Source organism: Mus musculus, chromosome 5, assembly GCF_000001635.26.
Source record: "Mus musculus strain C57BL/6J chromosome 5, GRCm38.p6 C57BL/6J".
NCBI classification, from domain to species: domain Eukaryota; kingdom Metazoa; phylum Chordata; class Mammalia; order Rodentia; family Muridae; genus Mus; species Mus musculus.
Genome location: NC_000071.6, coordinates 34,090,163 through 34,106,534, shown reverse-complemented (window position 1 = coordinate 34,106,534; position 16,372 = coordinate 34,090,163). Strand labels below are relative to the sequence as shown.

General features: G+C 40.6%; 1 protein-coding gene across 3 annotated transcripts in view; it reads left to right on the top strand.

The window, feature by feature from the left end:
• The window catches only part of Poln (DNA polymerase N), a 162,348-nt gene that overhangs the window by 62,992 nt on the left and 82,984 nt on the right, over positions 1–16,372 (top strand). For 2 of the 3 annotated variants that reach the window (NM_181857.4, NM_001289804.1), the window contains 2 exons: positions 1,306–1,359; positions 2,572–2,637. In NM_181857.4, the coding sequence (NP_862905.1) occupies positions 1,306–1,359; positions 2,572–2,637 (120 nt within the window). The remainder of the gene's footprint in view (positions 1–1,305; positions 1,360–2,571; positions 2,638–16,372) is intronic. The other variant, NM_001289803.1, reaches the window with a different exon arrangement.

The window sequence follows — 16,372 nt, the reverse complement described above, 5'->3', positions numbered from 1 at the left end:
TCATATACCTGCCCTTTATTTCATGTTCCCATTAACCACATTTACAAACCAAACAACACTGCTCTTGTCTAATGAGCCTAGAGAAATGCATTGATACCAACCTAGTGATCTTCCTGAAATGATATAAGGCTAGGGAAAGAACTAGAAAGGCCCACTGCTGGGGACACTGAGGAGAGTATTGAAGATCTGTGCAGTGAAGTAGAAACTTAAGGGTTCTCTAGAAAGTCAGTTGAGCTGCATGGTGTTTGGTTGGGGAAAACACGTGAAGGAGTATTTTTCTGAAGTGGACACAGGCAAAAGACTAAGGCAGACTGGTGAATGAACATTTAGCTGAAGCAGATACGGTTGAAAGGATGTTCTGCTAAAGCAAACACATGAAAGGACACATGATGAAGGAAGGATCCTTCACTAACAACACACATGTATTGGCCTGCCTTACATTGTGTAGTTGAGCTCTATTTGTTGGGGCTCCATAGAAAGAAATGCACCAAAAAACTTCTGGTGGTGTGCCCAGGCTTTTTTGCCACTTGTGAGGACTTGGGCTGATTGGCAGAGTGATTTCAGCTGAGACAAACACACATGGAGTTTTGCCAAGTCAGACTTGTGCTGAGGCAAGACCCACAGAGGACACATGGATATAAATAGGACTCGATGGGCAGTGACAGAGGCTGAGCTAGGCTTGCTTACAGAGCTAGTTGTGCAATGCTTGTTGGTTTCACCTCTTTGTTGAACTTCACTCCATTGAGAGAGACACAATGGAGAACTTCTGGTGTTCCTGCTGGTCCCCACTGCTGTGCCACCACTGCTGATTCATGTTTGCTGTCCTGGCTCTACCCAATTGGACTGCTGGTATGTCTGTGAAGTGTTTGCAAGTAGATCCAGCTGTTATTGCTAACCTGTGAACTGAACTGCTAATTTCCAGACAACACAGATAGGAATTGTTCCAAAGAACCGTTCTAAAGAGGTCCACTTACTCAATATCCTTTCTTTTCCACTACCTCTGGTGGGCAGTGAGCTACAAAGAAGATTAAAATGTTTAAGAACCATCATTAAAAATATGATTTAAAAAAGATTAAAGTTACAGTGCAATTTTGTAGCATTTCTGTAGCCTAGAAATACTGCAGAATGACAAACTGGCATCTTTCTTTGCCAATCTGTGTTATTCAATCCTGGCACCACTTGAGGTTGTCCAAGGTGAATTCTACACCACATGACCATCCCTAAGTGAACCACTGCTATGGAGTTGGTCTCCTTGAATGCTTAAACAAGTTTAAGAATATAACTATTCTTATCTTTATGATGTAGGTTCACAAGATCAAGTCAACTTTTATAGATGGATTACTAGCTTATATGAAAAAGGTAACTAAGGCTTAACAAAAAAAGAAATTTGGATTAGTAATAAGGTTTATTTTGAATTTAGATACACATACCACTTTTACAGTAAAGGAGGAACTTGTTCTTGGAACTATGGACTGTGTTTGTGTTATTAAATCTCCACACAGTGCAGGTTGGTTTGGGTTGTGAGCCTAGCTTTTAATAGTTGAGCTGTCTCTCCAGCTCTGTGCAGTTGGTTTTGTGCCATCAGATCCTCCATATGAGGCAGCTATCCTTGCTTTCACATCTACTGTCCTGCATTTTTCTGGAGCCATGTGAGGTAATATATTAGTCAGAGTTCTCTAGAGAAACAGAACTGATAGGATGAATATACATACATACATACACACATATACATATACACACATACACATATATACACACAAACATAGATACATACACAGACACACAGACAGGTTATATGGGGGTGATTTATGAGCTATGATCCAGCTAGTCCAACAATTATTATCTAACAATAAAAAGTTCAAGAATCCAATAGTTTTCAGTCCATAAGGCTGGGTGTCTCAGTTGGTCTAAAATATATATTAGAATCCAAAGAAGTAGGCTCTAAAGCCAGTGACAGAATGGACTTGCTAGTGAGTGTAAACAGGCTGGTAAGTGTAAGTTTCCTCCCTTTTGTGTTCTTTATATAGGCTGCCACCAGAAGGTGTGTGGCCAAGTAGATTTTCTCTCCTCCAAAGATCTGGATTAAAGGTCTATCTTCCCACCACATAAGACTGGGATTAAAAGGAGGTTTTCTCACTTCAAATTATTTAATTAAGAAAAAAAAAGTCCCTCATAGGTGTACCCAGCCAATTGGGTTTTAGTTAATTGCAGATATAGTCAAGGCAACCAATTATATCCATCCCAGACATTAATTTGCCCACGAGAAAGCTACAGTCAGAGGTGTCTGTGACTTAAAAGACTGCACACAAGCAACAGAACATGTGTCATGATCTCACTTGAGTTTGTGCTGTCTCTAAAGCCCCCTTGACCCACATGTAGAGTTAATAACTGACATGGTTCTACTTGTCCTACTGCTGCTTGGGTTAGAGGGAACATCCTTCAGCTGTCCCCGATCCCAAGGCTGTTTAGTAACTTTCAAGAGGAACAGGGAGGGTTGTAGGTAAAGGGCCTGTGTATTCTTTCTCACACCATATTGCATAGGTTTAAACTGATTCTTCTTAATTGATCAAGGGCTCCATCTCTTCTACATGGAATCAGACTGGAACTGTGACAGGGAGACTTTCAGCCAAGCATCCAGTAAGTTCTTGCCCATTTCCATGCCTAATGTACTTTTGTGTCTGCACATTCTGTTCCCAGAAGAGAACCTTATGGTGCTAATTGTGCTTTACTCTGTGTTTATTTCTCTGGTATTGAAGCATCAACTATGTGCTCTGAGAACAGAATAGCTGTTTTCTACCAGAAACTCAGACACTCTGGTGAGGAGGGCAGAAGGATTTGTCTTGGGAAGGTGGCTCCAACCAAAGTGCTATCTGCAAAAACCATCTCCATCTCATAATTACTAAAGGTTGGGTTTGAGGGGTTTTATTCTGTCTTTTAGAGATAGAGTTTTTCTGTGTAGCCCTGGCTGGCCTCCAACTTGCTGTGTAGACCAGGCTGGCCTCTAACTCACAGAGAAATATGTCTGCCTTTGCCTCCCAAGTGCTGGGACTAAAGGTGTGCACCACCACCATCTGTCTCTATTGATCATTTTTAATGGAAAGTTATAAATGCCCTTGCATTTATAGTAACAATTTTGGGGGTAATTTTTAAAAATAAGGCCTTGCTTTGTAGCCTAGATATAGCCACCTGAGTGCTAGGATTACAGGTGTGCACCACTCCCAGCCAGATAGCTTTCTAAATGGCTTTACTATATTTTTGGTGTAAAGGAGACTTGCTGAACTAGATAATGTACTTGCAGCACAAGCATGAGGGTCTGAGTTCAGTCACCTAACACCCAGATAAAAATGCTGGGTGTAATGGAAAAAAAAATGCTGGGTGTAGTAGTATATGCTTGTAGTTCCAGTGTTGGAGAGGTGAGGGCAGAAAGATCTCTTGGGCTTGATGGGCAGCTGGCTTAGCCTATTTAGTGAGTTTGGGGCCAATAAGAGACCCCATTTCAAAAAACAAAGTAGGTGGCTCCTGAAGAATGCCACCCAAGGTTGATTTCTGGTCTTCACATGCACACACCAATACAAACATAAATATACACACAGATTTGTTAATTTCTCATAGAGAATTCTTCAAGTACAGAAAGATGCAAAAACTCTTATTCAAGTTGGAGAATCACCTGTCTTTTCATACAGTCCATTAAACAGGTATATTCATAAAATACTATTCTTTTCTTCATTTTAAATATTTTTATATTTCTGTTTTTTGAGACAGGGTTTCTCTGTACAGCCCTGGCTATCATGGAACTCACTCTGTGGACCAGGCTAATCTCAAACTCAGAGATCCACCTCCTTCTACTTCTTAAGTGTAGGGATTAAAGGCATGTGCACCACCACCACCTGGCCTCATTTTTTATTTTTAACATCTCTTGTATTATACATTTATCTGAGTCCTCCTAGATTTAAATACATGAATTATATATATGGATAATTAAAATATAAACTAAATAATGTATATAGTAAGAAATATTTGACATAAAATACTGTGAAATTTTAAAGAATAAGAAAATATAAGTCATCTTTTCCTGTTTGCTCTTCCCAGAAGTCCCTAATTAGTAGTTAGGATTTTACCAAGTATATTAATTAGTGTTCTTTAGAGCAGTGGTTCTCAATCTTCCTAATTCTGTGACCCCTTAAATATAGTTCCTCATGCTGTGGTGACCCTTAACTATATAATTATTTTCATTGCTACTTCATAACTTTTGCTACTGTTATGAATCATAAATATCTGTGTTTTCTGATGGTCTTAAGTGACCCTTATGAAAGGTGACTCAAAGAGGTCACCACTCACAGGTTGAGAACCAGTGCTCTAGGAGAACAGAACTGATAAAAATGAATCTATACATAGATATAGAAAGGTAATTCATCATAAGGACTTATAGGCTGTAGTCCAACTAGTCCAATAATGATTGTCTACCAACGGAGAGACTAAGAATTCAGCCTAGGATGTTGGATGTCTCCACTAGTCTTCAGAATACTGATGTCAGTGAAGGAATGAACTTGCCAGCAAAATTGAGTGCAAGCAGGCAATTCCTTCTTCTATATCCCTTATATAGACTGCCACCAGAAGGTGTGGGCCAGATTAGAACTAGCCACCACAAAAGATTTATATTAAAAATGGGTCTTCCCAGCTGGGTGGTGGTGGTGCATCCCCTAATCCCAGCACTCAGGAGACAGAGGAAGGCAGATCTGTGGCTTGTCTTTGGTTATTTTGTGAGCTCTTTTCTCCACCCCTCTCCACCCTTTTTTCCCCACCCTTTCAACATTTTAACACTAGATAGAAGAAAGGATAGAAAAAAAAAAAAGAGGGCAATGTTATTGTTAATCTACTTCCTGATGATTAGGGGTATCAAGTTCCTCGGGGCAAGTTTGATCTTTGCTGTCAGGATACCTAATTTCTTCTTTCTTCTTTGAATACAACTATTTAACAAACAGCGACCAATAGCAAACAATCAACAACCCATCCTGCCTTTTGAGGCCCTAGCATTTATATATACTCTGAAAAGTTCCCAGAATTCCAAACATCACACCATTGAAAAAACTATCTGCAGCTAGCAAAATCATGCCTCTGCTAGAGCACTAGGCAAGTCATAGTCAGCTGCTGTGGACAATCTGAAGCAGCCCCACACCTGGGATTAAAACTAAAACATGTCCATCAATATTTCTGTGTTTTTTAAAGAAACTAAAATTCCAAGATTAATATTACATGGATTTCTGAGTTTTAGGCCTTCCCACTTCATATGATTTAATTAAGGGAAAAAAAAAAAAACCTTACAGGTGTACCCAGACACTTGGGATTTAGTTAGTTGCAGATGTAGCCAAGTTGTAGCCACTGAAACAGGAAGAAGAGGCACCTGCTGACCTAACTCAGGTGATTATGCAAGGAGAAAGAAGCTGGCATTATGTGGATGTTCTCTTAGGCTCAGGGCTATAAATTCTCAGGAACTATATTCTCAGGTCGGTTGTCTCTCAGGCTTCTCACATTTGCTCTAGGAACTGACCATGAGGATGTCTACCGTTTAGAGTCTTTTTGTGGTACAGGCCCACCTGGGTACCCTGCTACAGGTTCAGGTCCTCTATGGGGGTCTCTGGCAGGTTATTTCCCTATTTCTTGCTTTTTTTCTATCAGCATCTGCTTGTAACAGATTGGGACCATGTTACTCTTGGATTGCGCAGATACCCGTGAGAGGGAATCATGAGCATGTGCCTCTCTGAGCTTCATGAGCTCAGGCCCCACTACCAAGAGCATTCTGAGCATGTGTCCTGTCAGAGAATAGTCAATTTTTTCTTTTGTAGTTTTATCAATTATCTCCTGACTCTGTTTAGCCCCCATTTCTGCCATGACTCATGAATGGTGGTGCTCCCCACTGTCCATGGTTCTTTCCCAAGCCTGTAGTTCATGATTAGTTATGTCTTCAAATCTTCTGACAGGTTTTCCTCTCTCCAAGACTAACTGAATATTTGCCTCTGATTTCCCATAATATTAGTATTTTTCATGTTTTTACACATAAAATTTTAATCCAGCTGGGCATTTATTTAACCAGCTATCATTACATTACCATAAGATGACTAGAGATTGAACTAGTTTTCCTTAAACTGAACAAATTCAATTGATGAACTTTGCACATGCTAGAAGAGTGCCATACTACTGATCCTTGATAAATGTTTTAGACTTACTTATTGTATTATTTTATGTGTATTGTGTACCACTTGTGTGCTTGATGCCTGCAGAACACATTGGATACCCTAGAACTAGAGTTACAGACCGTTGTGTACTACCATGTAGGTGCCGGGCAGCAAACTTGAGACTTTTTTAAAAAATTATTTATTTTCAAGGCAGGGTCTCACTAAATAGTGCTGGCTATCCTGGAACTCACTAAGCTGGCTTCAAACTCCAATTCATCAGCCCCTGCCTCCACATTGTTAGGATTAAAGGTGTGGGCCACCATGCCTGGCATTATGATTTTTAAAATTGTAATATGATTATCATTTTCCCACTTCCCTTTTCTCTTTCCCATGTACCCCTCCATGTAGCTGCTCTTGCTCCCTCTCAAATTCATCACCTCTTTTCTTTCATTATTGTTGCATACTTTTCCTAAATCTGGAAATGCAACCTACTCAGTCTGTATAATGTTACTTGATATTGTAGAACTATTTGGGGGGCTCTTCCATAGGGGAGTCTATATCTCTTGCTCTCAGCATTTCTTAGTTGCCTGTTCTGCTTTATCTAGCAGAGGGGCCTATGTAGATTCCCCCTTCCATGTTAGCATGTCTATTGATGTTGTCGTTCAAGTTCTATTTAGGCATCCATGTTGATAAGACTTTTCTGCGGGACACGATCTCACAACAAACTTCCTGTTCCTCTGACTCTTCTGTTTCCTCTTTTGAAATGATATGTGAACCTTAGGTGCAGGAATTGTGTTATAGTTGTATCAGTTGGAACTAGGCACCACATGATCTTTTATTCTTTGCATTTTGACTAGTTATGATTTTCTGTAATAGTTGCAAAGAGAAGTTTCTTTGATGAGCAGTGAGGACTACACTTATCTATGGGTATAAGGATACATATTTGGCATATAGTTAGGGATTGTGCTGGTTAAGTAAAGTGGCAGTAATAGGTTCTCCTGCAAGATCCATCTCAGGTCCTCTCTGGGTTACATGTCTAATGTACATGGTGCCTTCAGCAATAGCAACTTACCTTCCATCTCGAGGAATCAATTAAGGACAACAGTAGTCTATGGTTTCTCATGGCTGGAGGTGGAGTTTTAGTTAGATTGTGTATGGCTCTTCGGAAAGCATTGTGAGATGGGAAATTTTCATTTAAACTATATATGTATAAGCATACCCAGGCTTATATATATATATATATATATATATATATATATGTATTATATGTAGTTTTAGGTAGACAGAGAATAGATAATATCAAACATTCTTACTGTTGTTTTACCCTCCTCCTTCCTTTTGTATTTATCTCTTTCCTTAGGTATAGCTCCATTTTCCACATTTCCCTATTCAAATCACTTGTACCCTATTGCTCTCCCTTTCTACTGCTCCCTCTACCATGGCCCCCTTTCACTTTCCTGTTTTCTGCACTTACTGTAGTTGATTAACTCACATCTGAAGGCTGAGGGCTGGAAATCACAGGTGAGAGAGAATATATGACATTTGTCCTTTTGAGTCTCAGTTACTTCACTCTGTATGATCTTTTCTAGTTCCACCCAGAACTGCAAAATTAACAATTTCTATTTTTACATCTGAATAATCTTCCCCAGTGTATGTGTATTACATTTTATTGTCTCTTCATCACCTGAACAGCATTTAGACTGTATCTATTTCCTAGTTACGGTGACTAGAGCCACAGTGAGCATGGCTGAGCAAGTGTCTGTGGAGGAGACTGTTGAGTCCTTTGGGCATATGCCTAGAGTTAGTATAGCTGAGTCATGTGACAGATTAATTTTAGCTTATTGAGGTTCTCCACGTTGATTTCCAGAGGCTGGACCAATTTGCAATCCCAACAGTGAACAAAGGTTCCCTTCCCCTCCATGTCCTCTCCAGCATTTGTTGTCAGTTATTTTGTTGATCTTTGTCAGTCAATAAATGTTCTTAACTGCTTCACTAATTCTGAAGTCACTGACTAATATTTTAAAAAATCAGTTGTAACTGCAATAGTTTCAGAAATTTGTTTTTTTTTTCACATATATCCCTCCCAAGAGAAAGTCTCTGCTACCAGCTGAAGTCATTTCTACCCATTTCTGTGTGACTCTGCTTCTAGTGACAGAAAGTGTAAAGTGCTTTGTCTTTTGGTTCCCCTGCATCTTTTTCCATATTTTGACATTTCAATGAAGTAATAATAGGTTATGGTTTATTCAAAATTACAAAAACATTGATTTTTAATTGATTGTGCTGAAATTTCATCATTGTATGTAACATAATCACATTGGCACATTTTTTTTTTACAGTAGCTGTTTAAAAGTGTGGTTAGAAAATGTTGCCAGGCCTGGTGGCTCACGCCTTTAATCCCAGCACAGGGAGGCAGAGGCAGGCAGATCTCTATGAGTTTGAAGCCAATCTGGTCTACAGAGTGAGTTCCAGGACAGCCAGAGCTATGTAGTGAGGCCATTGAGAGAGGGAGATATAGAGGGAGAGGGAGAGGAGAAAAGACAAACCATTTGTATGGTCTTGGTGCTGCATCTTTGGGTTGTTTTTTTTTTTTTTTTTCCCCATGTGACTTGAGATTTTCCTACTTCTTTGTGCCAGGGAATTTGAGGTTATTTGCTAGACATTTGCAAAGTTTGAGTCTTATTTTGAAAATCCACTAAAATGGTGATGCTTTTGTTTTAGTTCCAGTGGCCTGGTTATGCTTTTTCAAGTTCTGGTGGCTGTGGTGCCACTTTATCCTGCTCTCAGTCTTTGAGGCACCATTTAGAAAGTTTCACATGACAGCCACCCAGTGGTCAATCTAGGAATTAACCAAACAGGATTGAATGAGCCTAGACAGGTACAGCTGATCTAGGGTTCTTTTTTTTTTTTTTTTTGAGCTGCTGTCTTTCTGGGGTTTCTCTCATTGTTTCTGGATCTTTGGCGATCTCTTTTCTTGGTCTTCTAACCAGAAACCTGAGGTGTTAATAATCTGGAGTTACTGGACTCTCTGCCACTAATCATACGTAGAGTACCAAGCATCCCGATGCTCGAGGGGAACAAATGATAGACTTGCTGCATGTTTGGGAATGTTTCGGGTTCTGGTCTGCTTCTCTAGTCTGTGTCCTGCTCTAATTTATCAGCATACTGTCTAGTTTTCATAGCTGTATTCAGTGGAATGTATTCACTGTATCTCACTATATCTTACCAGGAGCAAAAACTCACATTTTTTTTTCATTTTTAAAATTAAAAAAAATTTTTTTAATGACGAAAACAAAAATATACCTAAAAGCAAAGCTTCTGGAAAAACTATCTTGTATCACTCCTCAAACCTGACTCCCTCCTGACCTTGTGTTTCAAAGCTGGGTCTCTGAATACACCCTTGTTGACAACAGTCCTACCCAAGGGGATATCCAGAGTACCTCATGGGCATGAGCTGGTTGTAGTTACAAACTTTCACAAAGGACTTGATCATGGCAGCTGTCACTTTTCAGGGATAGCGGTCAATTCCAGCTACCAGGGCATGGCTGTAAGGGCGGTCTGAGGTGCCCTCATCAGTGTTCTTCATGATGATGGCTTTTCGTCCAGAGTAGTGTCCAGCTAGGATCAGCATCACTTTCCTCAGTTTCATGGACTTGCCCATTTCAACAGGAAGCAGATGGCACCCAGCAGAAAGGAAAGAAGCTATTTTTTCCATTTTTAATAGCATTATTGAGGCAAATTTAATATACCAGAAACTTCATATGTTACAAACAGTTTGATGAATTGTGATGTATACATTCAACCATGAAACTTTCCTGACAATCAAAATAGTGACCATAGCTATGACCTGGAATATCTTTGTTACCCCTAACAATGTCTCCCCTCAACCTATGTGTGTGTCCCAGTTTTGTCACTATAGATCACTTACATTTCCAGGAAGCTCATATTGATGGAGTCACATAGTGTTTCCTTTTCTTCTGACCTGTTTGGCAGACTTATTATATTCAGATTCATGCATGTTGATTTGTGTTTTGATACTTTGTTCTTTTTTATTGCTGAGCAGTATTCCATTCAGTCTGTGCATCACAGTTCATGAATTCCTTTATCAATCTATTTGGGATTGTTTCCTGTTTGGGATGTAAATATGTACATTTGTACATGCTCTTTATGCATATAATGCATATATGTAAAATACATATATAATAATGCAATAATAGTTGGGCCATACGCTGGGTTTGATTTATGTGCTGCTTTCCTTTTTTATTTTCTCCTCCTCCTCCTCCTCTCCCTCCTCCTCCTCCTCTCCCTCCTCCTCCTCTTCTTCTCCTTCTCCTTCTCCTTCTCCTTCTCCTTCTCCTTCTCCTTCTTCTTCTTCTTTTGAGAGACAGTAATCACCATGTCTTAGCTGATCTAAGGGCGGATCTCTTGCCTCTGCTTCCTTAGTGCTGGGATTAAAGGCCTGAGCCATGTGATTGTGCTTCAGTTCTTAAGGGGTAGACATTCTTCACTTGATCTTAGCCAAAAGACCAAGAAGCGATGCCACTTGACATTCTTACCAGCAGTGGATGAAGAGTCCACTTCCCATCATCAGTTCTATAGTTGATCCTGAGGTGGAGGTGGAGGGAGGGAGGAAAGGAAGGAGAGAGGAGGAGAGGGAGGAAGAAAGGGAGAATAGAGAAAGGGAGGGAGGGAGGAAGGAAGAGAGAAGGTGGGAGGGAGGGAAAGAAAGAGTGCACATTGCTCCCTAGTAAAGCTCTGCTCTCTGATTTGCACAACTTCTGCAATAGCTCTACCATCTGGGAGGCCTCACAGTCAACCCTTCACACTTACCTACTCAGGAGATGCCTCTTATTTATTTATTGTTAGATAATTCATACCGTATATGATGTATTTTTTTTTATCATTCTCACTTCCTATTTCCCTTTCATATCCCTCTCAGATTCCCTCTGGAATTCTGTTTCCTCCCTACTTAGCCCCATCCTGCTTCCATATTTTCATATCTTTTTCTCTCTCCCTCCTTTCCCTAACCCACTGATTTTAATTAGGATTGCTAACATGTATGAGTACAGGGTTAGCAACTGGACCATGAGCAACGTAGCTGTGGCTACACCCCTGAAGAATGATTCCCCTGTTCCTCAGTGGGTGTTTATTGCCATAGCACTGTTATGGGCCTTCCTATGCCTGCCCCAGCTCTTAATAATGACATGGAGACTTATACTTATTTTTATTTATTAATAGCTTTTGGCCTTAAGCTACGTTTATTCCCAACTGACTCATAACTCAATTATTCCATTTATACTAATCTACGTTCTGCCAAATGGCTGGCTATTTCTCAGTTTTAAACATCCGACTTCTACCAAGTCTCAGTGGTGAATCTTCCAGTGCCTGACTTCTTCCCAGAATTCCTCTCTCTGCCTGGATGTCCCACCTTACTATTCTGCCTTATGCTATAGGCCATAGGCTTTTTTATTTTAACCAACCAAAAGGTACCTTAGGTGGGCAAGGAAAGACAGATATATCTTCATACAGTGGGAATAAACATTATCCCTTCAGCCCCTCGACAGGGGGCTGGGGGTTTCATGTGCCCCTTCCCCATCATGGCATGGTAATAAGCTCAGATATTGTGTAGGTCTTGTGCAGATAACAGTAGCTGGTGAGTTCATGAGTGTAGTAACTATGTCATATTCAGAAGGCAGTGTTTCACAGTATTTCTCCTTAGCTTCCATCTTAGCTCTCCACCTTCTTCTGTGATGTTCCTTGACCCTGAAAAGATGTGATATCTTCAGCAATAGGATTTTGCTTTCTTGATGAACAACCAAAAGCATAATTGCCTGTATTTTTTGAGGGGTGGGAGACTTTAAAATCTCCTTGACCAACAACTCATAAGGGGTTATTCCATAACTGACACTGGAGTTTTCATTTAATAATCCATGGCTTCTCTCTCTTTCTCTCTTTCTCTCTTTCCTTCCTTCCTTCCTTTCCTTCTTTCCTTCCTTCCTTTCCTTCTTTCTTTCCTTCCTTTCCTTCTTTCTTTCTTTCTTTCCTTTCCTTTCCTTTCCTTTCCTTTTTCCTTTTTCCTTTTTCCTTTTTCCTTTTTCCTTTTTCCTTTTTCCTTTTTCCTTTCCTTTCCTTTCCTTTCCTGTCCTGTCCTGTCCTGTCCTGTCCTGTCCTGTCCTCCCTCCCTCCCTCCCTCCCTCCCTCCTTTCTTTCTTTCTTTCTTTCTTTCTTTCTTTCTTTCTTTCTTTCCTTCCTTCCTTCCTTTCCTTCTTTCTTTCCTTCCTTTCCTTTCCTTTCCTTTCCTTTCCTTTCCTTTCCTTTCCTTTCCTTTCCTTTCCTTTCCTTTCCTTTCCTTTCCTTTCCTTTCCTTTCCTCCCTCCCTCCCTCCCTCCCTTCTTTCCTTCCTTCCTTCCTTCCTTCCTTCCTTCCTTCCTTCCTTCCTTCCTTCCCTCCCTCCCTCCCTCCCTCCCTCCCTTCCTTCCTTCCTTCCTTCCTTCCTTCCTTCCTTCCCTTCTTTCCCTTCTTTCCTTCTTTCCTTCCTTCCTTTCCTTCTTTCCTTTTTTCCTTCCTTCCTTCCTTCCTTCCTTCCTTCCTTCCTTCCTTCCTTCACTTTACATCCCGATCACAGCCCCCAATCCTTCCTCCCAGTCCCACCCTCACAACACCTCTACCCCTATTATACACCCCCTTTTAAGCTTGAGGAAAATATTATTACCATTTAAAAGAAAAAGAAAACAGGGCAGGGAAGTTGTAAATCTCAACAGCTGCCCAGGAGAGAATAGAGAAGGGAAAGAAGCCGTGCAGAGCTGAGCACTGAGGTGCACGCCTTTAATCCCAGCAGAGACAGAAGCAGGCTGATTTCTGAGTTTGAGGTCAGCCAGCTCTACAGAGTGAGTTCCAGGACAGCCAGGGATACACAGAGAAGCCTGTCTCAAAACCAAAAATAGTTAAGAAACAAGGCATGCCATTTGGATTAAGCCTGTATGGAGGTCAGCTGGTAGACAAGCAGCCACAAAGCAGAGAGGGAGAATTAGAGAAAATGTCAGAAAGCCCCAAAATACTAGAGAAAAAGCATACTTAGGCTCTGACCGGCATCTAAAAGAGACAGAAGAAAGGAAAAGGGGAAGTTAGGCCTTTCTGAGTTAAGACTCAACAGAATCTCCTGGTACATTCAAAATGACTGTGGTAGGGAGTGAGAATTCTGACAGGGAGAAGTACATTATCTCTTAAAGGGTAATTATTTCTCCTTTCTCTTTAGTATGGCTTAAGATGAGTACCTGCTTCCTGGTGGTGGTTCCTTAGCCAGGTGGTTAGCTTGCCTGACTACATCGATTTACAGGAGGAGGCATGTTTCCATATAGAAATGAGCTACATTCTTTCCTGTGATGTTCCCTTCTAAAGAGAACCCTGAAATCACTTAGGACATGGAGTATTGCTATAATCCATTTCTACTATGAAAGTCTAGAGATCTAGTCCCAAAGCTGTTCACCAGAGGGATTATTCATGTCTGGCCAGAGTGCAACTCCTTTTTTGAAAAAATAAAAGTTATTTTTATATACATGACTCTTTTGCCTGCCTGTATGTCTGTGTACCACATGCCTGTGGAAGCCAGAAGAGGGTGTCAGATCCTCTGAGACTGGAGTTACAGTATTAAGCTGCCGTGTGGGTCTAGAGATCAAACCTCTGTCCTCAGGAAGAACAACTGATACTGTTAACTGTGAGCCAGCTCTGTAGCCACTGAAACTCCTTTTTCAAAAAATATTTTTTAATTAGTTTACAAAGTAGTGGGTGCCATAAGGCTTTTCAAGTGCCTTTAGCTCCACTCCCCCATTTTCCCACTGCCACTCCCACTTAAGTTCCAATATTTCCCTCATCTGTTTCGTATCACGTATGTTCTGCTACCTGCTCTCCATCTGAAGGCTCTCCCCCATCAGGGACCGTTACTAGCTTCCTGACCTCTACAGACACTCCAAACCAAACACACAAATCTAAAAATTTAAAGCTAGGATCTGTGCATGAGACAGACCCTGTGGCATTTTTCTGGGCCTGGGTTACCTCATTTTATATATTTCCATTTTCATTCATTTCCTGTGAACTTCATAATCTCTTTTTTTCACAGTTCAGTGAAATGGATCTTTTTTAAAAGATCCACTTTCTTTCTTGTCTTTTATATTAGGCCCCTTGACTTTCTCCCAAAGCTCACTGAGACTCATCTTTTGCCTTTACCATGAATTTATTTCTTGTTTTCAGTTTGGATAATATGTTTGTTTTATATCACTGTAACCAAATGCTGATATAAACAACTTAAAAAAAGAAAAGATTTATTTTGACTCACAGTTTCAGAGGATGATAGATGTACTGGACATTTTCTTAATTAATGGTTGATATGGGAGGGCTCAGTTCACTGTGATTGATGTGGGAGGGTCCAGTTCACTGTGGATAGTGCCATCCCTGGCAGATGGTTCTGGGATATATATAAGAAAGCTGGCCAAGCAAGCCATGGAGAGCAAGCCAGTATATTGTATGAAATATGATATGATATATAAGCACTAGTATATGGCCTCTGCTCCAGGTTCCTGCCTTGACTTCTTTGATGATGGGCTGTGATGTGGAAATGGAAACGAAATAAATCCTTTCCTCCCCAAGTTGCTTTTGGTCATGGAGTTTTGTTTTGTTTTGTTTTTTGTTGTTGTTTTGTTTCTTCATAATATTTTTATAGACTATTTGGGAACTTCACAACATGGAATCTAATCACACTGCTCAAGCCTCCCAAGACTGTTCCCCAACCCTGTGACCTCCCCCCATAGGCTTATATTTTTCTAAACCTACTTTTTTTTTGTTTTTTTGAGATAGGGTTTCTCTGTATAGCCATGGCTGTCCTGGAACTCACTCTGTAGACCAGGCTGGCCTTGAACTCAGAAATCCACCTGCCTCTGCCTCCCGAGTGCTGGGATTAAAAGCGTACGCCGCCACCACCTGGCTCAAAACCTACTTTTAATAAGGGTACTTAACTGCTTCAACCTTCCTTCTAGTCCACCACCTACCAGAGGTAGTGGAAAGGAAAGGTTAATAGAGCAAAGAAGGATGTGGGCCTGTTTAGAAATAGTTCTTTGGAGAGAATCCATTCTGCAATGTCAGCAGTTCAGTTCACACGGATCAGCAGCAGCAGCTCAATCCACTCAAACACCATTCACAAATCAGCAACTGCAGTTAGATCCAGAAGAAACTGCAAAGCCCTGTAGATTGGCATGAGTCCATGGAAGTGGCAAGAAGCTTCCTGACCACCACCAGAAGTTCTTTGGTGGCATTTTTCTCTATGAAGTCACAACAAATTATGACCAGCAAAGAGTGGCAAGGTGAACCAATACCGGAAAGTGTTGTCAGCAAAGAATGGCAAGGCAAACCTATAATACCATACAACAGCATTCACAGTCTGAGGGATTATATTGATACCCTTTCCAAACATCACATGTTCTTTCAAACATTGGCTCTACCAAAACATCACATGCCCTTTTTCCAGGCAGTTTCCAAAAAAACACCATGTGTCTGTTCTCAGCAAAACATCTTCCCAGGTCTCTACTTCAGCGAAAACATCCTCTTATAAGACAGTTTCCAGAAAAACATCACATGATACAATTGAGTCTCCAAAGAAACCAGAAATTCACACTTCACCCCACCCCCGAAACCACACAAGTCCAATTTGTGTTGCCTATATATTCAAAGGAACACAGCCAAACTTCCAGTAGCCAGCCCTTAAAGAAAACTGAGTATTTTCAAATGTGGTGAACTAGACTTCATCATCCTTATCACAATTTTTAAGAGATCTCTTTGATGGTTTCCTGTCTAGACTGTTACTTTTTTTGGTGTGTGTGGGGGGGAGTTGTCACTGAAGCCTTCTATGTCCTTCTTTTTATTTTTTTAAAAAATTTTATGTCCCCTTTCTTAACTGTGAGTTTGCAGTCATCCATAACACTGCAAAAGTAGTTTCCTTGCCCTTTACAGTCATCAGGAGCTTCCTTTACAGTCATACATCATGGACTTCCTCATGGTTTCTGGCAACAGCAAGGATCATGGACATAAACATGGCACAGGGTCATGGAGTTTTGCCACATCTATAGAAACCCTAAGAAACTCAATAGACATGGATGAGTAATAGATCTTTATAGTTACCCTTCCCAACCCTGGGATGAAGCATTTGTAAATAG